The 25,485-nt window shown below is 42.6% G+C and overlaps 1 protein-coding gene across 16 annotated transcripts in view; it reads left to right on the top strand.

Moving 5' to 3' along the window:
• Itpr1 (inositol 1,4,5-trisphosphate receptor type 1) overlaps positions 1 to 25,485 on the top strand; it is a 380,520-nt gene that overhangs the window by 128,374 nt on the left and 226,661 nt on the right. For all 16 annotated transcript variants that reach the window (XM_045134263.1, XM_045134269.1, XM_045134267.1 and 13 more), the window contains one exon: positions 25,102 to 25,217. In XM_045134263.1, coding sequence (XP_044990198.1) covers positions 25,125 to 25,217 — 93 coding nt within the window. In that variant the 5' untranslated portion in view covers positions 25,102 to 25,124. The remainder of the gene's footprint in view (positions 1 to 25,101; positions 25,218 to 25,485) is intronic.

Below are 25,485 nucleotides of genomic sequence, written 5' to 3'. Positions count from 1 at the left end.
GGAATGCTTGACTGTCATTGGGATTTATAAAAACTATGGGAACTTACAAAGTTGAACTGGATGCATTGCATTTCATACATCATGTATGGCTATCAGTGCATGGGGATCAGGGGAGGGATGTAGGGGTTTGATTCACATGTTCCCGTGTACTTATGTGCTCTGAATGTTAGGTTCCCACCTGGTGGCAATTTGGGAATTGGATCCTCCTGGTGGTGGTGTATTCTTGGGGGGCATACTTATGGGTGTTGTAGCCAGCTTCTCCTTGCCAGTGTTTGGCACACTCTGCTGCTGCCTTGTCTACGTGAGCTGGCCAGGAAGTGATACCCACCCTCTGCTTATGCCATCATTTCCCCCAACTATCATGGAGCTTCCCCTCAAGTCTTTAAGCCAAAATAAACTCTTTCCTCCTACAGGCTGCTCTTGGCTGGGTGATTTCTGACAGCAATGTGAAGTTGACTGCAACAAGGAATAATAACATAATAAAATAATGACCCAAGGAGAAATAACCTAATTTAAAAATAAGGAAAGGATTTGGAGAGGAGAATTGTCTAAAAAAAATTATTCATATGGTCAACAGACACTTTGAAAATGCTGAATATCATTAGTCATTAATGAAATTCAAATCCAGACCATAATGAAAAGCAGCAGGGTTACTGTTATAAAAAAGAGATGCACAATAAAAAATGTTGGTGATATAGTTCAGTGACAGTATGCCCAAGGCCTTGGGTCAGTCCCCAGAACAGAGCTGGGTGTGGTGGCACATGCCTGTAATCCTAGCACTGGGGAGGTAGAGGTAGGAAAACCGGGAGTTCAAGTCCATACTTGAACCTTAAAAACATGCCAAGTGAAAGAAGTCTACTACAAAAGGCTGTGTATTTTATGACTCCATACATGGCAATATAGTGAGTTCAAGGCCACCTTGGGCTACATGAGACCCCATTTATATAAAAAGAGAACAGTGATACAGAAAAAAATGAATGAATGAATAAATGAGCAAATAAAATAAAAGTTGATGAGAATATGGAGATATTCTAATGCTCATACATAACTGATAGAATTTTAAAATTATGCAGTGGCTTTGTAAAACAGACTGGCAGTTCCTCACAAAGTCAAAAACAAAATGAAATCTCAGCTTAGTCATAGGCCCAGCAATGCCCTCCCGGGTGAATGAGTGTAGCATGTTTCTGAATTGTAACTGATAAGTGAACAAGCACTATGTGGTCCAGCTCTACAGAGGAAGTTTCATCGGTAAAAAGGGGTGAGGTACGGATGCACGCTATATCACAGTGAACCTTACAAACATGCCAAGTGAATTGTCTGCTACAAAAGGCTGTGTATTTTATGACTCCATCCATGTGAAACATGCAGAATGCACAGACAGAAGTAGGCAGCTAATTGCTAGGTTCTGTAGGGAGAGTGGGGAGTGACTATTAATGGACGTAGGATTTTGTGGAGGTATGTATTAATTACTTGTTATTGTAACCAGACACCTGACCAGAAGCACTGTATGGAAGAAAGGATTTATTTCAGCTTACAGTGTGAAAGGACTGTACATCGCGATGGGGAGGCAGGGTGGCAGGAGCATGACGTGGCTGGTCATACTGCAGCTACGGGAAGCAGAGGGTGGACAGGAAATGGTGCTGAGCTGTAACACTTAAAGGACCACTCTGAGCAACCCACTTCTAGTGAGACTCCACCTCCTCAAAGTTCTACACCCTTTCAGAACAGCACCACCAGGTGGTATACAAGCATTCAAATACCAGAGCCTTTGAGTCCCACTTCACTTTCAAACTACAACAGAGTAATAAGAATATTCTGAAGTTGGATAGTAGTCATAAGAATATTCTGAAGTTGGATAGTAGTCATGGTGATACCAAATCTGAAAAAAACTTTTAAATTATATCATCAATTTTATTGGGTATGAATGAAATCTCAGTAAAAGTGGCTACATGGTAAGATGTTTATATTAATTACTTTCCTCAGTACTGTGACCAAATACCTGATAAGAAGCAAGTTAAGGGAGGAAGGGGGTTATTATGGCTCGTGGTTTAAGCGGGGCTGTAGTCCATCATGCAGGGAACACACGGTGAGAAGAGCATAAAGTCACCTTGAGTCTATGGTTGCAGTTGGAAAGCTACAAAAGCTGCCCTTGTGACATGCTTCCTGTTAGAGTCTACCTTCGAAAGGTTCCACAAACTTCCCAAACAGCACCATCAGCCAGGGACCACATGTTCGAACATATGAGGCTGTGGGGAACCTTTCACATTTAAGCCATGACAATGTTTGTGAAGCTTACTCATCAGGAAATACACATATAAAACAATAGAGGCTCTTAAATACTAACTGACTAAAAGAGAAATAAATAAAAAGAGGCAAGGCTTACTGTGGGATAAGTGTTTGAAAGTGACAGAAGATGCTTTATGTGGGTGATACCGCCATCTAATAAAGCCATTGCAGGTTTATGCATTGCCTAGGCTCATTGGAATTTAGGGATAAATAGGACCCAGCAATGTCAGAGTTGTGGAGGAAAGAGGGAAGTCAGGTAGACAGGATGGATGTGCAGAGTCTTTTTTTGAATCTCCAGGACACAAAAGGTGATGTATCCTTGAGGGTAGACCAAAGTATTTACAAAGGCATTGGCAGTGAAAAAGCTTGCAGGTGGGTTGCTTGGAGAGCTGCTTGTGTGTCTTTTCTACTTGGGAAGGGATTAGATTGGGTACCTGATGCTTTAGTTTTATTTTATGACTGTCGCATGTAGCCTAGGCTGGTCTTCAAGTTGCTATGTCGCTAGTCTGTTGTGGTAGTTTGATTCAGGTGTTCTCCCATAAACTTAGATGTTCTGAATGCTAGGTCCCCAGCTGATGGCAATCTGGGAATTGAATCCTCCTAGAGGTAGTGTATGACTAGGGGTGGGCTTATGGCTATTACAACTAGCTTCCTCTTGCCAGTGTTTGGGCATTACACTACTGTTGCTGTTGTCCATCTGATGTTGCCCAGGAGGTGATGTCCACCCTCTGCTCAAGCCATCATTTCCCCCTGCCATCGTGGAGCTTCCCCTCGAGTCTATAAGCCAAAATAATTCTTTTTTTTTTTTTCCTCCCCCTACAAGCTTCTCATGGTCGGGTATTTTCTGCCAGCAATGTGAACCTGATTGCAACAGTGTCTCATGTAGCCTAGGCTGGCCTTAAAGTCCTTATCTTCTTGCCATCACCTTCTGAATGCTGATATTATAGGCCTGTGCCACCATTCCTCGTTGGGGTGTCTGAGTCTAATAAGGAAATGTTTGTAGTTTGAGAGGGACTGACTGACTGTTTGGGCAAATGGAATAATAAAGTATTCTGTGTTAACATCAGTTTGAGCAAGGAACTCAAATTTTCTCTGTTGATCAGATCAAGTTATGTGAAGGAGCTGTTAAGGGAGTCACCTTAGCTGAAAAGGAACCACCACAGAGGAGAGCCCCTGAGTGGAATGTTGCATCTGCAGGTGATGAGGAGAGAGGGACTCAATGCCACTGCAAGAGCTGGAATGAGAATGCAGAGAAGAAACCTCTAGCAATAGCAATGCCAGTCTAATCTCCAAGATGCTTGTGCAGGTGCCAGCTAGAACACATGGGCTGTCTGAGTCTTCAGATGGGATACCCTGCAAAGGACACAACATCCTTCATGGAGTTACCCAGTGGAATCTCACCACAAGGAAACATTAGAGAAACCTATATGAGAGCATTCTATTTTTTTTTAATGTGAGAGAGGGAATATCTTGACCATAAACGACAAACAGTAGTCATAGAAAGATTATATCTAAGGGGATAGATAGTTAGCTCAGTAGACAAAGTGCTTGCTTTGCAAGCTTGAGGGACTGATTTTGATCTCTAGCACCCTGAAAAACTGGCAGGTGTGAGATCACATGCATGGGAGAGGCACAGATAGGAGGATCCTTGAGGTGTGCTGGCCAGCCAGTCCAGCATATGTGGCAGTGGCAGGGCCTGTCTCAAGAAAGGTGTGCAGTGTTCCTGATAAAGACCCTCAAGGTTGTCTTCTGGACTTCACATGCACCTGTATGATGGGAACACACATGCGTGAGACAAACGGGAGACCTGGGAAGGACCGTTCTCATGTTCTGTAAGAACCTTCTCTGTGGGAGCTGACTGACTCCTGTCAAATCTGATCCACTCCCAGGAGACAGTGCTAATCCACGCATGAAGATGGAGCCCTAGATTACTTTCCTCATTGCTGAGACAAAGGAGCTGACAAAAGCAATTTAAGGAAGGGTTTATTTTGGTTCATGACTTAAGAAGGGCTACGGTCCATCATAATAAGGAAGGTGTGGTAGCAAGAAAGTGAGATAACTTACATTGCTTCTATGTCAGGAACCAGAGATAGATGAAGGCTGGTGCTCAGTGTGCTTTCTGCCTTTTATCCAGCCTGTGGGATGGTGCAACCCACATTCATGGTAGTTCTTCCCTCCTTAGTTAAATCTTTCTGGAAACCCCTTCATAAACACATGCATAGGAGTGTGCTATGGTGATTCTAAATCTAGTTAACAGTGAAGATTTGCCATCACAAGCCCCATGGCCTCATCATAACCTAAGCACCTCTCCCCAGGAAAGCAAGCTTCTAGCACATGATTTATTGCATTACACAGCACATCATTATCTTGTAAGGTACAGGACAGTCTTTCCAACAAAGCATGTCTTTAACTCCAGCACTTGGGAGGCAGAGGTATGAGGATTTCTGTGAGTTCAAAGCAAGCCTGGGGCCACAGAGTGTCGGGTCAGCCTGGGCTGACCCTGCCTGGGAAAAAAGAAATTACTGATGAACCAAAATGAAAATGATGTTGAGAAACCTTGTTTCTTATTCCAACGTAATCACCTTTTTTTTTGAGAGTTTTATCTGAATTTGGTACTTTCTCATTGCTGTGACAAAATTCCTCACAACAAACAACATAAGGAAGGACTTTGATTTTCAGTTTACGGTTTGAGTTTATAGTCCATTGTGGAAGGGAAGGGATGGTGGCAGGAGCATGAGACAGTAAGTCACATTCAGTCCACAGGAAGGAAGCAGAGTGATGAATGCTTGTACTCTAGCAGCTCTCTTCTCAGCCCATCGCTAAGGTAGGATTTCTTACCTTATCCTAAGTAAGATAATGACCAGAGCTAACTTAATCAAGAAAATTTCTCACAGGCATGCCCAGAGGATAGTTTTCTAGGCGATTCTAGGTCCTGCAAAATTGACAATAATACTAACCTTCACAGCATCAGTCTTGAAGTGCCTTCCTTGCAAATCTTTGTGATCATAAGCTATTATTTTAGATAGGAATGTGCTATGTCTTTCAGGTAGGAGTTCAGAGGAAGAGAAGAACTCTGACAGTCATTCTTTTTGACAGGCATTTGGACCAAAAAAGCAGTTTGGTGATAGGCTGTGTTTGCTAGGATAAAAATAAAATTAAGCAAATGAAGCATGGGTCATGGAATAATTTTAAAAGCAAATTTTCTCTTTGGAGAGAATGCATGATGTCTTTAAAGTGAGTCTTGACTTACTAGTTATTTCATTGGGCATAGGGTCAGTGTTAGGATGTCTGGATAAAGAATCTGTTGAGAGTTGCCGGGTGTGGTGGCACCCTCCTTTAATCCCAGCACTCGGGAGGCAGAGGTAGGAGGATTGCCATGAGTTCAAGGCTACCCTGAGATGACAGAGTTAATTCCAGGTCAGCCTGGACCAGAGTGAGACTCTACCTTGAAAAACCAAAAAAAAAAAAAAAAAAAAAAAACCCAACCCCCCCCAAAAAAAAAAGAATCTGTTGAGGATAGGTTTAATATGTAGAAATATTAAAACATGTGAGGGGAGAAAAGGGCAGCAGATGCTGGGAAAACAAAACCTACATGTAGAAGAATGAAACTAGATTGCTGTCTCTCACCCTGAGCAAAAATCAATTCAAAATAGATCAAAGACCTAGAATGTAAAATCTGAAACTATAAAAGTATTAAGAGGAAAATATTGGGAAAAAATATAGACGGAGGCAAGGATTTTTTGAAAAGTATTCCAGAGGCTCAGGAAATAATTATAAGAATTGACATAGCATTGCATGAAATTAAAAGGAAAAGTTAGCGGAGTAAAATAAACTCTTAATAGAGTTAGAAGTCAGTCTGTAGAGTGGAAGAAAATCATTGCCAGCTCTACAATTGATAGGGGATTAACACCATAATATATATATATATTAAATATATATTATATATATATATATTTATATATTTATTTATTTATTTATTTATTTATTTATTTATTTATTTGAGAGCGACAGACACAGAGAGAAAGACAGATAGAGGGAGAGAGAGAGAGAATGGGCGCGCCAGGGCTTCCAGCCTCTGCAAACGAACTCCAGATGCGTGTGCCCCCTTGTGCATCTGGCTAACGTGGGACCTGGGGAACCGAGCCTCGAGCTGGGGTCCTTAGGCTTCACAGGCAAGCACTTAACCGCTAGGCCATCTCTCCAGCCCAACACCATAATATATAAAGAACAAAAAATTAGCATCTGGTAAATGAAATAACCCTGTCAATAAATGGGCATGTAAGTTGGACAATTTTCAAATGGCCAATAAATACATGAAAAAAATCTACAACATTCATAGCCATAAGGAAAATGCAAATTAAGAGTACGGTGAGGTAGTATCTCACCTAATCACAATGGCTGTTATTAAGAAGACAAATGATAAATGCTAACCTACATGTGGGGAATGAAAAACCCTTACACAGTGCTGATGGGACTGTAGTCTGGTGCAGCCACCGTGGAAATCACTGTGGCAGTTAAACACCTGAAATTAGAGTTCCATTCTTGGATCTGTACTGCAGGAATCTAAGTCAGCATACCACAGAGGAACTTGCACACACGTCATTGTGGTACTAGTCAGAGTAGCTGAGAATGGAATGGGTGGATAAAAATGTGGTACACACACATGATTGAATTTTATTCAGTGATAAAGATAAATGAAATTATGACATTTATAGGAAAACATACGGAACTGGAGATGGTTGTGTTAAAATAAGGCAGATACTGACATGTATGTTTTGACTATTTAGGGGAAAGCCAGTGAGGGGAGGTAAATGTAAACAAAGCCCAGTGACACATATGCCTGAAAATGTCATCATGAAACCCATTGTTTTGTATGCCAACCAAAAATAATAATGAGCAAAAGGTGATGGGGTGGGCTCAAGTACACATGGTAGGGGCCAGTTGGGAAGTGCTGGGTAGAGTGGAATACTGAAGTGAGTTGCCAGGGATCCAGCCGAGAGCAGGAAAGAAAGGCCTGTATCAAGACACAGCAGCATCGTCTTTCTGTGGACCTTCTTTCTATGTGGAGAAATGGGTCTAGACCAAGCAGTAAGAGCTCTGCTAGGTGGCTATGTGGCCATGTGCTCCATATGTCAAAGCCAACAAGGAAAAAGCAATGCTGTGGTCTAACAGGATGCAGGAAAGTGGCCCCACTTCTGGACCATGGACCAGATCAAGAGGCCTGACCTGTCTCACAGAAGAGTAACTTAATTCTAGTGGGCATGGCTGGCTTTCCCATTTCTTGATGTTTTTATTCTTTGGATATTCAACATGACTATTCTTGCCCACTGGCTTGTCCCTTAGAGGCTGCAAAGCTCTAGTCAGGGGCCTCCACCCACTGCCTCTCACATCCTGGCCGTGCTTCACCGCTGTGCTCCAACCCCTCTTTGGTTGACTCCTATGCAGTTAGCACCTCTGGCTCCCTGTGTCATTTGGGACCAGATTTTACTGATTCTGTTTGCAGCACACAGGCCCTTAGTATGGGTTTGTAGAGTGAAGGGCAAATCATTCCTGCAAAAACAGCCTATTTTTCCTTTGTGTAGTGGAACTTTCTGTTGAAAAAACGTACTTTTCCAGGAGGCTCGTGGGATGACCAGCCCAGGAGCTTATATAACTCCTTTCTTGCCAGCTGCCCCGAGCCTACTGAATGCCCTTTTGTGGATATAACCTGCCCCCAAAGGTTCTCTGGGGCTTAGTTTTTGAAATGCTGCAGTTCTGGACTGAGGTTTATTTGCCTTTGATTCTGAGAAGTGCATGGGATGTGGAATTCTGCACAGCAAGTCTTCAACACCAAGTCCACGGGTGTTTCCACAGACCTCACTTCCTTCTCCACCTCCCTCACCCCCATTTCGGTATGTTGGATTCCTTATTGGACAGATCATCTAGTGTTATATTGGTGATCAAGTGGAAGGCATGTCTCCTCTTGCTTTGTGTTGAATTAGGACTTCATGGATAGAAAGAGCCCTTTTTTAAAGAAAAAATTATTTATTTGGGAGCGACAGAGAAAGGTAGAGAGGCGGGGGGCGGTGGTGGTGGAGAGAATGAATGAATTAATGAATATGAATGGGCACGCCAAGGCCTCCAGCCACTGCAAATGAACTCCAGATGTGTGCATCTGGCTTACATGGGTCCTGGGGAATCAAGCCTCAAACCGGTCCTTAGGCTTCACAAGCAAGCACTTAACTGCTAAGCCATCTCTCCAGTCCGAAAGAGCCCTTTTCTTTGAGTTCAGTGAATACTTGGGGTTGGGCAAAAAGTTTAAACTTGAAGATAAATTTCAAAAGTGATTTCTGAAGCTTTATTTTTGGTTTTCAAGGTAGGGTCTCACTCTAGCCCAGCCTGACCTGGAATTCACTTGATAGTCTCAGGATGGCCTTGAACTCATGGTGTTCCTCCTACCTCTGCCTCCCATGTGCTGGGATTAAAGGTGTTCACCACCAAACCCAGCTTGAAAATTTCTGTTTTACAAAAATTTAAGCTTATACTTAGATTGCCTTTAACAATGACCAACACGTGGCCAGTGTTGCTCGGTTACTGGCCCTGATTATTTTGAAGCAAATACCAGACATCATATCATTTCATTAGAAATGACTTTAAGCTGATGTTTTTTTAAGCTGTTCAGATAATCTAGGGTAATGAGGAAACTACCTCTGTTCTGTTTCAGTCCCTCTAGGTCACTAAAGATTGTGCCAGGAAAACTGCACTACCTGAATATGCTGTGTGTGGCACAGTTGACTGGGGCCATAGGGCAAGTTGGTGACGTCACTCTCTCCCTTCTTTCCTCCTCCCATCATAAACCAGTCACCCCTACCCCAAGCCCTGACTAAACAAACCATGTTTTTTCAGTGATGGAAATCAGACACTCTTGACCTTTTCCATGAGGGGATTTTTTTTTTTTTAATCAGCAAATTTTTCCTTTTTTTATGAAAACATGAAAATTCAGTCTTTGAAGTTTCAGTGCAGATGGGCTTACATGTTTGTATGCATAAACTTTAAACATATTGCTGATGATAGGTATGTGCATATTTCAATCCCGTGCTTGAATATAGAGAAAGATGTTAGTTCCCCAGAGAGTGTTTCTTTCCCCCAATACCATCCTGCTCCCTAACAAAAATGGCTGGCTGGCACTGTAATTTATGCCTTTCTTGAACTTGCCGTAAATGAATCCATTCAGTATAAAAATTGACTCCTTTTTATTGTTGCTATGCCTCTGTTTGCTCAAAATTTTTTTTTTATAAAAGTCATTCATGTAGTTTTTGTGACACTGATCTGTTTTCCAGGGCAATGTGACCTCCTAGCCCGGCATGACAGTATCATTTGCATTTATGCTTTTTTTTTTTTTAAAGGCTTTAAGCATAGTAGTTGATTTAATCTTTTAAGTTGACTTATACACTAGAGAGTTGATTCAGTGGTTAAAGCGCTTGCCTGCAAAGAAAGCCTAATGACCCAGGTTTGATTCCCCAGTACCCACATAAAACCAGATACACATATATCTGGAGTTCACCCATAGCACTGGAGGCCTGGGGACACTCATTCTCTCTGTCTCTCTCCTGTCTTTCAGAGTCTTTCTCTCTCTCTCTCTTTTAACAAAGAAATAAAAGAAATATTTTTTAAAACAGCTTTTAAATTGACTTATGATTTAGCCATTAAAATCAAAATGTGTAGAGTTTAGCTAATGAAAATTAAAAGCACATAACTAACATGTGGTGGAGCTGATTTCAGATCTGTATACACTTGAGCCCCCATAGATCTAGATACTTCCACATGCTTTGCTGGATTTAGGGTTGTGGGTGATCTGTCCAACAAAGGAAGACACCCAGGCTTGGAAGTGATTAGTAACCTGGGTGATACTGCTGTGTATTCCTTATATTTTACCTTTTCTGGCATTCTCTTTGATGATAAAGCCAGGCAGAGTGTGGTGGTGCACACCTTTAATCCCTGCACTTGGGAGGCAGAGGTAGGAGGATCTCTGTGAGTTCCAAGCCAGCCTAGGCTTACAGAGTGAGTTCCAGGTCAGCCTGGCAGGAGTGAGACCCTACCTGAAAAGAAAACCTTTGCTTATTCGTACTGCTAGCTGAGTGAAATATGTTTCTTCATCAATCTACAGACCATTTAGAACTCTTGGTAGCAAACAATAGAAAATGATTAATGTAACCCCAAAAGTAAGAATATTGGGTAGCTTGTGGAATCAATAGGGAGTGTGGAGAGCCAGGTTAGAAGCTAAGAAAGAAATGGAGGTGTAGACAGGTTCATGCTTAGGAACTCTTTGAATGGGGCTGCCTTGGGTCCTGTTGTAGTTAACTTCTTGTTTTTGGCACAAATGATCTGACAAGAAGTAGTTTATGAGAGAAAAGGATTTATTTCAGCCTTAAAAAGAAGGCCCTACCTGTATTTCCACTCTGTAAACAGGAGAGCTAAAAAGGGCTCAGAGCAGCAGCCCTGCTAGAGTTTTCTGTTGGGAGAAAGTATCAGGTTGCCGGAAGTGGAAAACAGTATCTTGCTGTCCTTCAGCTCTTAATGATAATGCTTTTTGCAGAGAGATGATAGAGATTTATTTGGCACTTCCAATTGGAAAATGTCACTTAACTTCAAAAAGCTGATGGCTTGGGAAGTGTGATTAGTGTGCAGTGGACAAAACAGCGTGTAACTGGTTTCTGCTTCCAGTGACCTGGAGTTGGGCTTGCTCTTAGAAGGCACTTGGTGGAAATGTGAGTAGGTTTTCCTTCTGCTTAACTGCCACTGTAGGTTCTTTCTTTCCTTGAGTGTCTTTGGTACGCTGGGTTCACTAGCTCAGTGTCACTAACAAGTCAGATCAACCCTCTGCTCCTTAGGCCAACCTAGTAAGTTTGAGTTGGGATAATTCTTACATATGAACTATTTAATATTTCTCTTACATTGATACTTTGGTGGTAATAAATTATCTTGATGTGGAACTGATAGTCCCTCTTCCCTATTGTTAGTCATGTCTTTTCTTTCTGAAAATTTTATTCTATTGCTTCTTTATTAAAAAATGAAGCTATGGTGCCAGGCGTGGTGGCACACGCCTTTAATCCCAGCACTCGGGAGGCAGAGGTAGGAGGATCGCCGTGAGTTCGAGGCCACCCTGAGACTACATAGTGAATTCCAGGTCAGCCAGAGCCAGAGTGAGACCCTACCTTGAAAATCAAAACAAAACAAAACAAAACAAAAAAGCAAATAAAAAAAAAAAAAAAAAGAAGCTATGAATGATCAGAACATATATTTTTCATATTTATAGCACATACACACACATACATTTATGCACACCCTTGATCTCTTACTATATAAAGTTGCATTTATATATGCTGGCTGAATGAAGAGTTTTTAAACAATAGTAACTTGTCTTTTTGGACATGTGAGATGGTTTTCAAGAAATTCTCTGAGAAGAGAATGTGTTTAATGATTTAGCTCCATCTAGTGGATGGGGCAAGGGTAGGGTGGTGAGAGAAGACAAAATGGGTCAAAGGCACTATAGCTGAAACTCCTACCCACACAGGAGAGAAACTTCATTTCTCCTTCCTGAGCAGGAACCTCATGGCTTCGATCTGCTGCCTCCATGTCACTGGTTCTCACTGTAGCCATGGATGAGGCCTGTGCTGCTTCCCAGCCTGTGCAGCTGGGAGTCAGTGGACCTTCTCACTCTCTTCCTAGAACTGCATGTGGAGTTATAAAATGAACAGTTGAGGCCCGGGGAAGTGGTTCAGTGGTTAAAGGCTCTTACTTGCAAAGCTTACTAGGGTTGAATTCCCCAGTACCTACGTAGGGCCAAATGCACAAAGTGCTGCATACATTTGGAGTATGTTTGCAATGGCAAGAGGTCCTGATGTGCCCATACTCTGTCTCTGCCGCAAGTAAACAAACATATATTTTTTAAAATGAATAGCTGAGTACAAAAGGTAGTTTGAAAATGTAGGGTTTCAAAGCCGGGCGTGGTAGTGCACGCCTTTAATCCCAGCATTTAGGAGGCAGAGGTAGGAGGATCACCATGAGTTCGAGGCCACCCTGAGACTACATAGTAAATTCCAGGTGAGCCTGGGCTAGAGTGAGACCCTACCTCGGAAAAAAAAAAAAAAAAAAAAAGGAGAGTTTCATTAATATAAAACTTTTTAAAGTCAAATATGGAAGATGGGAGGAGTGACTACATGATAGGTATAGGATTTTCTTTGAATGAGGAAAATGTTTTAGAAATGGATGGATATTGTAAATAAACCAAATACCACTGATTTACTTGCTTATGGTTACTTATATGTTATATGAATGGACTTCAGATTATATTTATCAAATACTGATAAAAATACAAATAAAAGTAATGTTTCTTTTTTTCAATTCAGTTTGGTATTACATATAACCAAAGTATTTGGAACTTTGTTAGAAGCAGAGGGTGGGGGGAGTGGGAGGGAGGAAAGGAGGAAACGTTAGTTTCTGCTTCTAGGCATTTGCTACTGTATGGACACAAACCAGGCAAATAACCAGGAATAAAAATTTGTGTTTAACACTATAATCATGCTGAGATTAAATGGTGCTCATCTTGTGGTGAACCCAGCAGAGAACAGATTCAGCTGGACTGGCAGATGATATCAAATACACACAGATACCCTGTATCTGCTGGTTCTATATTTATAATCAACCAACCATAGATTGAAAATACTAGAAAAAAAATGTAGCTGTACCAAACATTCATTTTGTAATTATTTTCCCAAGTAATATAGCAACTATTTACATAGCATTTCCATTTATTAGATATGCTAAGTAATCTAGAAATGATTAAATGTCTACAGGAGGATGTGTGTAGGCTAAACAAATAAGGAGCACACTTCATACATGAGATCCAGCATCTCCAGCACCTAGAGCACTCTCATGGATACTGAGGATCCCTGCATAAAGCAGCAGAGAGTGTAATGCAACCATGACTGATGAGAGCTGTGACAAACCAGAGCCAGAATTACATCCCTAAAAGTAGATACAATTAAAGAGTGCTCTGTCAGGTAAACAAAAACCAACCGGTTTGCAGCATAGAAACAGAGCAGGTGAGCACATTTCTCTATGATACTCATTTTCATTGTTTGATAATGGATAGACACAGGTGTATTTGTAGTTCCTTACAGCTGTATAGTGAGCAGTAATATACCCTTGATAAAATAATTAAGGGAATAACGTAGCAATTTATCCAAGGACAACCCTTACCCTTTTTCTGCAGAGCACACAAAAACTCTGCTTTCCTGTCAATGTGGGGCTACTTGCTAAGATTTCTAAAGGTTTTACTTCCAGTAGTTTGGGATAGTAAATCATCCCCAAAGCAGTAGTTTTTTAAAAAATACTTTTACTTATTTTTGAGCGAAAATGATAAAGGATGAGAATGAGCACACCAAGACCTTCAGCTGTTGCACATGACTCCACATGCATGTGCCACCCTATGCATCTGGCTTCACATGGGTACTGGGGAATTGAACCTGGGATCACCCAGGTCATTAGGCTTTGCAGGCAAGTGCCTCAACCACTAAGCCATCTCTGCAGCTCCAAAAGTAGTATTTCTTATCTAACATCTTCCTACTTCCCAGGGGTAAGTTTGAAATATTTTAGCATTTTCTCCTGGTGCTTACCATTGCATTTCTAGATGTCTGTAGACTAATGTTTCCAATGTCCGTTGTCTATGACTGTTACTGTAGCAAGCTTGGCCTTATGACACTCCTGTTCCTTCTCCACCCTCCCATCAGAGCTGTTTCACATTTTCAAGCTAAACTAATTCTGTCTTTGTATTTTTTATGACTGTAAACATTGTTCACTGCTGAGCACCAGATTTTACCATTTAAAAATTTACCATGTAAAAATCCCTGGAGTAACAGCCATGCCTTGCTTTCTTTGCATGTCTCTTGAGTTGCATTTACCGAGTCTTCTCTCCTTAAACCCCATGGAAAGTGTTCTTTCCATATGGCAGGGAGTCAGAGGACCTGTCCTTACTGTCCTCACCACCATCTTCTCTTCCTGCAGCCTTTGGTCTCCCTGCTCAAGGTTGTAACAGCAAGAAGGCCTTCACAGTGACATCATAGGACTTCATTTACCACAACTGTGTGTGATGTTGATGGCCACTGTTAATCATAGTGTTTCTGCAGCAGAACAAGAACTGGTCAGGGCATCCTCTTCAAGGACCAAATAACTGTTTTAAGAAATGTCCTCTCCATGTTTGGTGGTGTGCACCCTCCAACATCTTCCCCATTGGAGATTTGAATTTTAAGCCTTGTTGGTAGTTTAATACAGTTAGAATTCTAGGTTGAGAATCATTTTGGGTTAGTATTTTGAAGATACTCTTGCATTGTATCTGGGCTTCTTATGAGATGTCTGATGCTACATGTAGTCCTTGTGCATTGTTCAGGGTTTTGTTTCCTTATTAGAAGCCATTAGTTTGGAACTTTAAAATCATGTATGGACCCCTTTTTCTTACCTTATGCTGAGGAGTTGTTGAGTTCTTTCTTAAACCTGGAGTCATCTCCAGTTCCAGGATATTTTCTTAATTTCCTCACTTTCAGTGTCTGTTTTAGGATTTTTTTGTAGGTGTTGGAGCTGTGGATTGATCTACCAATCCTGTTTATACAGTCTAGGAAGGTTTTGAAACTTTGTTTCTAGCACTTACTGCATTTGAAAAATAATCTTAGCCGGGCGTGGTGGCGCACGCCTTTAATCCCAGCACTTGGGAGGCAGAGGTAGGAGGATTGCCGTGAGTTCGAGGCCACCCTGAGACTCCATAGTGAATTCCAGGTCAGCCTGGGCTAGAGTGAGACCCTACCTCAAAAAACCAAAAAGAAAAAAAAAAAGAAAAATAATTTTGCATTTTAAGTCCTTTTTCTTTAAAGTGCCATGCATGTTGTTTGTGGTCATAGTTTTCCGTCTCACCTGTGGTGACGTGAACTGTTGTAAGTTCTTTGTTGCTTTCTCTCTTGACCACTGAGTTTGTCCCATCACCTGTGTCCTTAGGTGCTTTTCTCAGTCATCTAGTAACTCTGTGCAGCATTAGGAGATTCTTCGTGTATATACTGGTCTTGGTTGCCTCTGTAGATTGGGTAAGAAAAAGGAAGCCCTAAGGAGCCAACTGATTGCTTTGTGGGCATGAGATGACAGGACTTGTGGAGTAATGAGTTAGATTTACATGTGATCAGATAGCAGGACACCTTCCTCAAGTGCCCTGTTACCTCTCTCAGGGGCCTATGCAGGTCTCCTCTGAAGGAACCTCTAGATCTAAGGTCAGCATACAGTTCCCATCCAGGACCAGTAGTCCAGGAGGCAAAAACTGAAAATATTATATAACAAGAGGCAAAATGTTTTTATTGGTGGAAGTAATTTTCTTTATGGACACTGTAATTATAAACAGATTACTCTCATTTTGATTTTTTTCCCCCAAGTATGTGACAAATTGGAACCCATTCATTGTTAGGAGCTATATACAAGTAAGATGCAGTGGACCAGAGCTGGCCCAGGGGACCATGGTTGGAAGATCCTGTTCTCAGTTCCCATGTATGGGAACTGCTCCTGGCTCAGGGGCAGCCTGTGCACCTCACCACCCTATGCGTACATGTGTCCTTGATCCGTTATATACATTTCTATTCCTGTCTCTCAGCCCTACATTGTACTTAGAGACCTCACTCCAACCTCAAGATCCAGTCTCTCAGCCCTTCATTATACTTACAGACCTCACTCCACTCCCAGGATCCAGTCTCTCAGCCCTTCATTTACTTACAGACCCCACTCCACCCCCAGGATCCAATCTCTCAGCCCTTCATTGTACTTACAGACCTCACTCCACCCCCAGGATCCAGTCTCTCAGCCCTTCATTTATTTACTTTCAGACCTCACTCCACCCCCAGGATCCAGTCTCTCAGCCCTTCATTATACTTACAGACCTCACTCCACCCCCAGGATCCAGTCTCTCAGCCCTTCATTTACTTACAGACCTCACTCCACCCCCAGGATCCAGTCTCTCAGCCCTTCATTTACTTTCAGACCTCACTCCACCCCCAGGATCCAGTCTCTCAGCCCTTCATTGTACTTACAGACCTCACTCCACCCCCAGGATCCAGTCTCTCAGCCCTTCATTATACTTACAGACCTCACTCCACCCCCAGGATCCAGTCTCTCAGCCCTTCATTATACTTACAGACCTCACTCCACCCCCAGGATCCAGTCTCTCAGCCCTTCATTTACTTACAGACCTCACTCCACCCCCAGGATCCAGTCTCTCAGCCCTTCATTGTACTTACAGACCTCACTCCACCCCCAAGATCCAGTCTCTCAGCCCTTCATTGTACTTACAGACCTCACTCCACCCCCAGGATCCAGTCTCTCAGCCCTTCATTATACTTACAGACCTCACTCCACCCCCAGGATCCAGTCTCTCAGCCCTTCATTATACTTACAGACCTCACTCCACCCCCAGGATCCAGTCTCTCAGCCCTTCATTTACTTACAGACCTCACTCCACCCCCAGGATCCAGTCTCTCAGCCCTTCATTTACTTACAGACCTCACTCCACCCCCAGGATCCAGTCTCTCAGCCCTTCATTGTACTTACAGACCTCACTCCACCCCCAGGATCCAGTCTCTCAGCCCTTCATTTACTTACAGACCTCACTCCACCCCCAGGATCCAGTCTCTCAGCCCTTCATTGTACTTACAGACCTCACTCCACCCCCAGGATCCAGTCTCTCAGCCCTTCATTATACTTACAGACCTCACTCCACCCCCAGGATCCAGTCTCTCAGCCCTTCATTATACTTACAGACCTCACTCCACCCCCAGGATCCAGTCTCTCAGCCCTTCATTGTACTTACAGACCTCACTCCACCCCCAAGATCCAGGCTCTCAGCCCTTCATTGTACTTAGAGACCTCACTCCACCCCCAGGATCCAGTCTCTCAGCCCTTCATTGTATTTACAGACCTCACTCCACCCCCAGGATCCAGGCTCTCAGCCCTTCATTGTACTTAGAGACCTCACTCCACCCCCAAGATCCAGGCTCTCAGCCCTTCATTGTACTTAGAGACCTCACTCCACCCCCAGGATCCAGTCTCTCAGCCCTTCATTGTACTTAGAGACCTCACTCCACCCCCAAGATCCAGTCTCTCAGCCCTTCATTGTACTTACAGACCTCACTCCACCCCCAGGATCCAGTCTCTCAGCCCTTCATTGTACTTACAGACCTCACTCCACCCCCAGGATCCAGTCTCTCAGCCCTTCATTGTACTTACAGACCTCACTCCACCCCCAGGATCCAGTCTCTCAGCCCTTCATTGTACTTACAGACCTCACTCCACCCCCAGGATCCAGTCTCTCAGCCCTTCATTGTACTTACAGAACTCACTCCACCCCCAGGATCCAGTCTCTCAGCCCTTCATTGTACTTACAGACCTCACTCCACCCCCAGGATCCAGTCTCTCAGCCCTTCATTTACTTACAGACCTCACTCCACCCCCAGGATCCAGTCTCTCAGCCCTTCATTGTACTTACAGAACTCACTCCACCCCCAGGATCCAGTCTCTCAGCCCTTCATTGTACTTAGAGACCTCACTCCACCCCCAGGATCCAGTCTCTCAGCCCTTCATTGTACTTACAGAACTCACTCCACCCCCAGGATCCAGTCTCTCAGCCCTTCATTTACTTACAGACCTCACTCCACCCCCAGGATCCAGTCTCTCAGCCCTTCATTGTACTTACAGACCTCACTCCACAGGATCCAGTCTTCCACACATGGTGTTTAATGTGAAGGGTGGGTTGACGTGAGGGTCTCTCTGCTTTCTAGGTGTGGTTGCAGTCCATCCCCTAAGATAGGCTCCTCAGCCACCACTCCTTCGTGTGGTGCTTGTAGCCCCTGGCTCCTAAGTCTTTTTGGGATTCTGCAATTAAAATCAGTTTGCTACTTGTTTCCTTTCTGCAGAAACACACAGCTTCATTTCATCACCCTCTTCCCATCTTCTTTTATTGCATCTTGGGAAAGACGAGTTTGAGTTTTATAGATCTTAAAAAATTTTAATTTTCCTGGATTTGGGAAATAAAAGGAGTAGGAAAAGCCGTATTGTGTCCTGTGTAAAAATCTTTAATCAAGCTAATTTTTTTTTTTTTTTTTTTTTCCAAGGTAGGGTTTCACTCTAGCCCAGGCCAACCTAGAATTCACTATGTAGTCTCAGGGTGGCCTGGGACTCACAGCGATCCTCTACCTCGGCCTAGTGCTGGGATTAAAGGCATGCACCACCATGCCTGCTCAAGCTCGTTTTCATACATAAACATATTTTGTAGGTTTGAGTAAGGAGGCTGTGATATCCCCTTCTCCTAGGTGGGAGACACAGTGTCAGTGTAATTCTGACTTTTTCAGTTTTCCTTTTCTGTCCAATTCTCCATCCTTCCTTTTTGCCTTCTGTCTCCCACCCTCTGGCATCCTCAGATAGTTCGTTGTTAATGGCTGTCCTGCTCATTTCTCCATCTCAGCTGGGTTGTTTCACTGGCATCTCTAACTCAGTGTAGCCAAAATATAACCTTTAATTTCTACTTCTTTCCCCAATGTGCTCCTCCCTAGCTTTCTCATTTGAACTAGGATCTGTGATCAACAAGAAAGCTCCCTTATAAACAAAAGCCACGCCAACTTCTTCCCTTGCTTAAGGCTCTTATGTGGCTTCTCTCCTGTCTTACCAGGCCTGTGTCTACCTTGTGTGGCTCAGCATGCCTGCTTCTCCTGTAACTCTTGCTTTTGCCCCTCCACTTTAGCCCTTCTTTTCTGTTCTTGTGAATTATAAACACCCTCCCACCCCAGGGCCTTTGCACTTGTTATTCTCTCTTTTTGGAAGGCTTTGTCCCCAGAGTTTTAAGAAATTTAATTCAAAGCTAGTGCCTTCTATATTTTTCTCACTGCTATGACAAGAACAGATTTTTTTTTTAATTTTTATTTTTTTATTGACAACTTCTATACTTACAGACAAGAAACCATGGTATTTTCCTCCCCTCTCCCACTTTCCCCTTCACAACTCTGCTTTCCATCATAACCCCTCCCTCTCTCCATTAGTGTCTCTTTTATTTATTTTTATTTTATTTTATTTTATTTATTTTTTTAAATATTTTTATTTTTGTTTATTTTTATTTATTTGAGTGTGACAAAGAAAGAGACAGATAGAGAGAGAGAGAGAGAATGGACGCGCCAGTGCCTCCAGCCACAGCAGACAGACTGAGATGCATGCACCCCCTTGTGCATCTGAGTTACGTGGGTCCTGGGGAATCGAGCCTTGAACTGAGGTCCTTAGGCTTCACAGGCAAGCGCTTAACCGCTAAGCCATCTCTCCAGCCCCATTTTTATTTTTTTTTAATTTTTTTTTTGAGGTAGGGTCTCACTCTGGCCCAGGCTGACTTGGAATTAGCTATGTAGTCTCAGGGTTTCCTCAAATTTGCATGGTCTTCCTACCTCTGCCTCCTGAGTGCTGGGATTAAAGGAGTGTGCCACCACACCTGGCTAGTCTCTCTTTTAATTTGGTGTCATCATCTTTTTCTCCTATTATGAGGGTCTTGAGTAGTTATTTTTGGGGGGGTTGATTTTGGTTCACGGTTTACGGTACTGTCCATGATGGTGGGGAAGGCCTGGTGGCAGGAGTGAGAAAACTGGTCACAGACATGAATGCTGGTGCTCTATACGCTTTCTCTTTACCCCCTTTTTATTTAGTTCCTTACCCCAGCCCATGGTGCCATGCCTCACATTCAGGAAAGGTCTTCCCTCCTCAGCTAAATGCCCTCATAGGAACAAGAGGTGTGTCCCCTGAGTGATTCTGAATATGACTAGGTGGCTCTTCAGCACTTTCTTCAGATGTCCTTGTCCTGGAGATGCTTTCTTGACCACCTTCAGGCAGTGCTGATTCTCCAGTCTTACTGTGTCCACAGACAGTCCTTGCCTCTACTTCTTGCTGTATTGTGCTATTCTGGTAGGAGAGGGCAGTAGGGAGCTTTTGAATTGCAGAATGTTACATCTGAATTGCTTCACTTAATCTTCAGGTACTTTGAACTTGCTGTGATTTGACTTGTCTGTTAGACTAATTTACCTGGGTCACTAGGAGTGTATGAGAAACTTCTAAGTCTAGTTCATAGTTACATATTCAATACCCAATATGTCATGCCCATAGTAGGTACTTACGGAAATAGTAACTGAATCTCTGAATAGACTTCTGGCAGCTAGAGCTGGCCTATTGGCTATTGTTTTTGGAATTCTGCAAATAATGGCACATTTGGTTCATCAATTGAATAACTTTGCTGGATATCCAATGTCTATAGGTCCTGAGTCCCCTGCCCTCAGGGACCTTAGAGGTCAAAATTCTAGAGATGGAGAGGAGGATGGTATGGCGATCAGGGGTTTTGCCTTAGGCAGCCTTCTTTCTCTGATTGCAGCAGACAGCTTCAGGTTCACTGAGCTGAACTTTCAGGCCAGGCACAGATACAGAGGAGGAAGGGATTTATTGAAGCAGAAGAAGCTGGCCTGCTCACAGGCTAGGGTCTGGTGTACCCAGCGCCACACTGCAAAGAAACCCTGCCACAAATGAAGTATAAGGGGAAGGTCAACACCTGTGGCTGTCCTCGGACTTCCATGTTGCACACTGTGGCACACATGCACCGTATCCACACACAAAAATTTGAAGAAAACTGCAAATTACTTTAAGATATCGTTGTGAAGTTTATATTCCTTATCAACTTGACTGGACTGAGAATTTCTCTTGTCTCTGTCTCCTGGCTTACCAAAGGCACACTGGAGTTACTGACTCTTGCAGTATTGTATAAAAAGTATAGATTTGGGCTGGAGAGATGGCTTAGCGGTTAAGCGCTTGCCTGTGAAGCCTAAGGACCCCGGTTCGAGGCTTAGTTCCCCAGGTCCCACGTTAGCCAGATGCACAAGGGGGCGCATGTGTCTGGAGTTCGTTTGCAGAGGCTGGAAGCCCTGGCGCGCCCATTCTCTCTCTCTCTCTCTATCTGCCTCTTTCTCTCTATGCCTGTCACTCTCAAATAAACAAATAAAAATTAAAAAAGAAAAAAAGTATAGATTTGTGTTGGGTCTGGGAATTTGAACTCAGGTTGTCAGACTTTGGCCACAATTACTTTATGCCATTTCCCCAGCCCTCCAAATTCATTTTTTACAAGCTTAATTTAGTTTTTGCCTGAAAAGCCTGAAGTAATACCTGTCACATCAGATTTCCTGTGTGGCATTTCTTTGAGGTGACACCACAATGCAGTGTATATATGTACATGCCTGTGCATGCATGCATGTATATGTACATACACACATAGGTACTCACTTCCCTCCTTGTGGTTATCATATGTGTGTGTGTGTGTGTGTGTGTGTGTGTGTGTATGTATGTATGTACACACACACACACACATATATACATACATATATATATACATATACATACATACATATATATACACACACACACACATACATACATACATACATACATACATACACACACACACACACACACACCGCTACTGGATTTCCTGTATTTGTGTGTTTCTGTCCTTAGCACAGTATTGGGACCCAGCAGAACTTTTAATTTCCTGGGCTGTGTCATCCAAATAGCAAAGGGCACTATGAAGGCATGGGATTGCAAAATTCCGGAAGGTTACTTTAACATTATATTTGAATGCTTCATTTAATTTTCACTTTGGATTCGTTGCTAAGCAACCAGGAAGACAGGGCAAAATCAGCAAGGCTAATTTTGTTCTGTTACTAGTATGTTAGCATCTATTATATTTACATAGACAGTTGGTTGTAAATATACTTCATCCAATGCAGTGCTGTGTTTTCCAAGGAATTTGTCAAGTTGGTATGGAAGTTGTGGCAAGGCTTTGGTTGGATTGACAGTTCATCAGCTCATGCTCTCACCTTACATCAAGTGTCCTGAGGCTTTTGAGCCCATGTTTGTTTGCTCAGTGACTTGGTAGTAATAAGCACAGACATAATATGGTACTGGCCATTGCATGTTGGCCTTGGCATCATAGACTCAGCTTGATTTCTGTGCATATCAACTTAGATTTAGTTTTCTGGAATGTAGGTAATGTAGATGTTGCTATATGTAATACTTTAGAGGCACCCCTCCCCCCCACATTCTCCGTATCTTACCTAACAATTGGAATTGTTAACCTTATTAATCTAATATATTACATGATGGAAGTCATACATCAGAAGTTAGTGCTGGCGATGGTTAGTTTTGAATGCTTTTTAAAAAGTAAAGGCTTGGCTGGACTTGGTGGCAAAGAGTTCTAATCCTAGCTACTCAGGAGGCTGAGGCAGGAGAATTACAAATGCATAGGTCTGCCTGGACAATTTAGGGAGATCCTGTTTTAAAATAAAACAGTGAAAACAGGAGCTGGGGATGTAGCTCACTGGTAGAGTGCTTGTGTAGCATGTGAGATTGCCATGGTTTAATTCCCAGTGTAAAGGTGGGGGATAGGTTTACTTAATCAAGTCATCATGGCTCATTTTAGATACCACCTGGTGCAAAGATAGGACATGTGGTTTTGGCCGTTAGTTTGATGTTGGGTGTGATTGTGTAGGAGGTTCATGGGAGTTCACATGCATCAGGCTGGTAGAGAAAGTATCTCTTGCAGTGATGTCATTACTTTGCTTCTGATACTGAGAATGACCATGACCTGTGCCTTTCACAAGAGGCAAGGAAGGAGAGCAGCTTGTCTTTTAAACTGGTTTCCTGCTGTATCCTTTGTTCTCTGAAGACCCAGACAGCACCTTCATACGTAATTAAAATCACTTTCAGTAGATGAATTGGATTCTTCATAAAGATGAATATCAGTGCATCTATATTTACCTTATAATAAGGAGGTAGAAATGCTGAGTTGTTGAGTCTATAAAATGAAGAAAGTTCTTTAGACTTCTACAACTAAATGATCTTTTGGATTTTTTTTTTTTTAACAATGTGGAATATTTGAGAGTAGAGCATGTTGAAACAATCTAGTGGTCATATGATTTTTTTCTTACTTTGAGATACTTATTTGGCTAGGATAGTATCTAGGTATTTACTTAGAGGAGGGCCTTTAAAGGACTCTGCCTTAAGGAGCAGGCAAGAATAAGTGAATATATAGTTCTCACCTACTTTCAGGGTATAGTTTTTCCAAATCTGAGTATTTTTTCTGTGATATCTATCTATCTATCAATCAATCAATCAATCATCTATCTATCTACCTATCTATCTATCTGGCTCCTATTTGAAAACCTAGTATGTCAAAATATAAATGTTTCAGGGGTATTAATTAAAAAAACACTTTCCTCCATTTCTGACTGTGATTATTGTTCTGGAGATAGAACCTATAACCTTGGGCATACTAAGCAATGAACCCTCTGAACATTTTTTTGCATACTCCTCTTAAAAATTTGGAATATTTTACTAAACTCTGTATATTTAAAAAATAGAGATACATGTGGTAGCTAGTATATTGTGTACATTATGAAAGAAACAGGACAACAGGTGTTATTAGAAAATGAAACAGTGTAGTTTCTATTTAAACATGGTGGCCTCACAGTAGAATGCACACTTCCGTGGACATAGTTACATTACTTTCCTACTTGCTGTGACAGGCTACCTGACAGGAGGAAGGATTACTTTGGCTCAGGGAGCACTAATCCATCAGCCTGGCAAGGCATGGTGGCTAGAGCCCCTCAGTCTATGGTGACGAATTTGCAGCACTTGTCTATTCGCATCTTGGAAGATCAGGAAGCAGAGCGTGGTCCACAGGGGCCAGACCAGAACCTTTTAAAAGGTCTGCCCCTAGTGGCCTGTGTCTACCAGTTTGGCCTCATGTCCAAAGATTCTACAACCTCCCAAAGCTGAGGCCCCAACTGGGGACCAAATGTTCAAACACAGGAACCTATGAGGGACATTTCACATTCAAACCATAGCAGCTGCTTTAAAGAAAAGACAGTATTCTAAATGATTTTCCTTACGATTGTTAACTTTGGAGTGGCATATATTCAGATGTGATTAGATTGTCATTATTTTTATCCCTAAGTGGCTGACAGTGGGAATAGGGAAGGGTCAATGTCTCCTTTCCCTTGTTTGCTGTGATCAACTCCACTCCTACCGTCAGTTCAGCAATGTTTTGAAGCCACTTATCCACATTACAAGGGGTGGTTATGGCCTCTAATAAAGTATGCAAAGTCACATAAACCCAAGCTCACTAAACAGAAGTACAGTAGGATATACTAATGGTAGCGTGACAAGGGCACATTTATCTCAATATTAATTCAGATATTTTAGAAATTCTGAATCCTGTAGGTCATCTTACAGTGGTTCTTGAGGGACCACTGCTCGAGAAAGTACTTCCAAATAAGCTACATTTAAGTTTTGATTGTTGAATTAGAAGGACAAAAGTTGAGTGAGACTACAGGTTTTGTGTGCAGGGTCTGTGCATGCATCACCAGGGCAGTGAGGACCTCTTGTTCTGCTTATCCATGGACCAAAGGCTGTAGTTGTGGGGGAGTGCTAAGCACTGGCTTTGGATGCTGAGTTCTGGCTTGCTATTCACTGCCTCTGTGAAGATGGGCAGTTGACTATTAGAAGCCTCAGTTTCCACATCTATAGGCTCATACAATGGTGTTGCATTTTTATAAGTTTTAAAGTATTTTTAACCATTATTTAAACATAGCATAACTTTGAAAACCTAACACTAGTAAAATCGGGAAGCCTTTTTTCATAGGTTGAATGTGTAACAGTTCTTGTCTGCTTCCCTCCTAGACTGCCTCTTTAAGCTATGTCCTATGAATCGCTACTCTGCCCAGAAGCAGTTCTGGAAGGCTGCTAAGCCTGGGGCCAACAGCACAACGGACGCCGTGCTGCTCAACAAGCTGCATGTATGTATGGAGACAGGGCAGCCGTGATGGGGGTTGGGAGTGCTCACCTGCTGGTGGCTGATTGTTGCTTGAAGGGATTGGTTGTGTCACTGTCCCCAGCTGCTGGCTTGCTTCTGTTCTTTCACAAAGACCCTAAGAGAGGTGAAGCATCACCTTCTTGAGATGCCTGGGGAACCACTTACCTTCACTATCCCTTCTGGGGATGTTTGGTGCAGAGGGGAGGTTCCTGAACACAAGCTTCGAGGCAGGCTGCCTACAACTGAATCCT

The sequence above is a fragment of the Jaculus jaculus genome, chromosome 14 (genome assembly GCF_020740685.1).
Source record: "Jaculus jaculus isolate mJacJac1 chromosome 14, mJacJac1.mat.Y.cur, whole genome shotgun sequence".
Lineage (NCBI taxonomy): Eukaryota > Metazoa > Chordata > Mammalia > Rodentia > Dipodidae > Jaculus > Jaculus jaculus.
The sequence above is the reverse complement of the archived record's forward strand: the minus strand, read 5'-3'. Positions and strand labels throughout refer to the sequence as shown.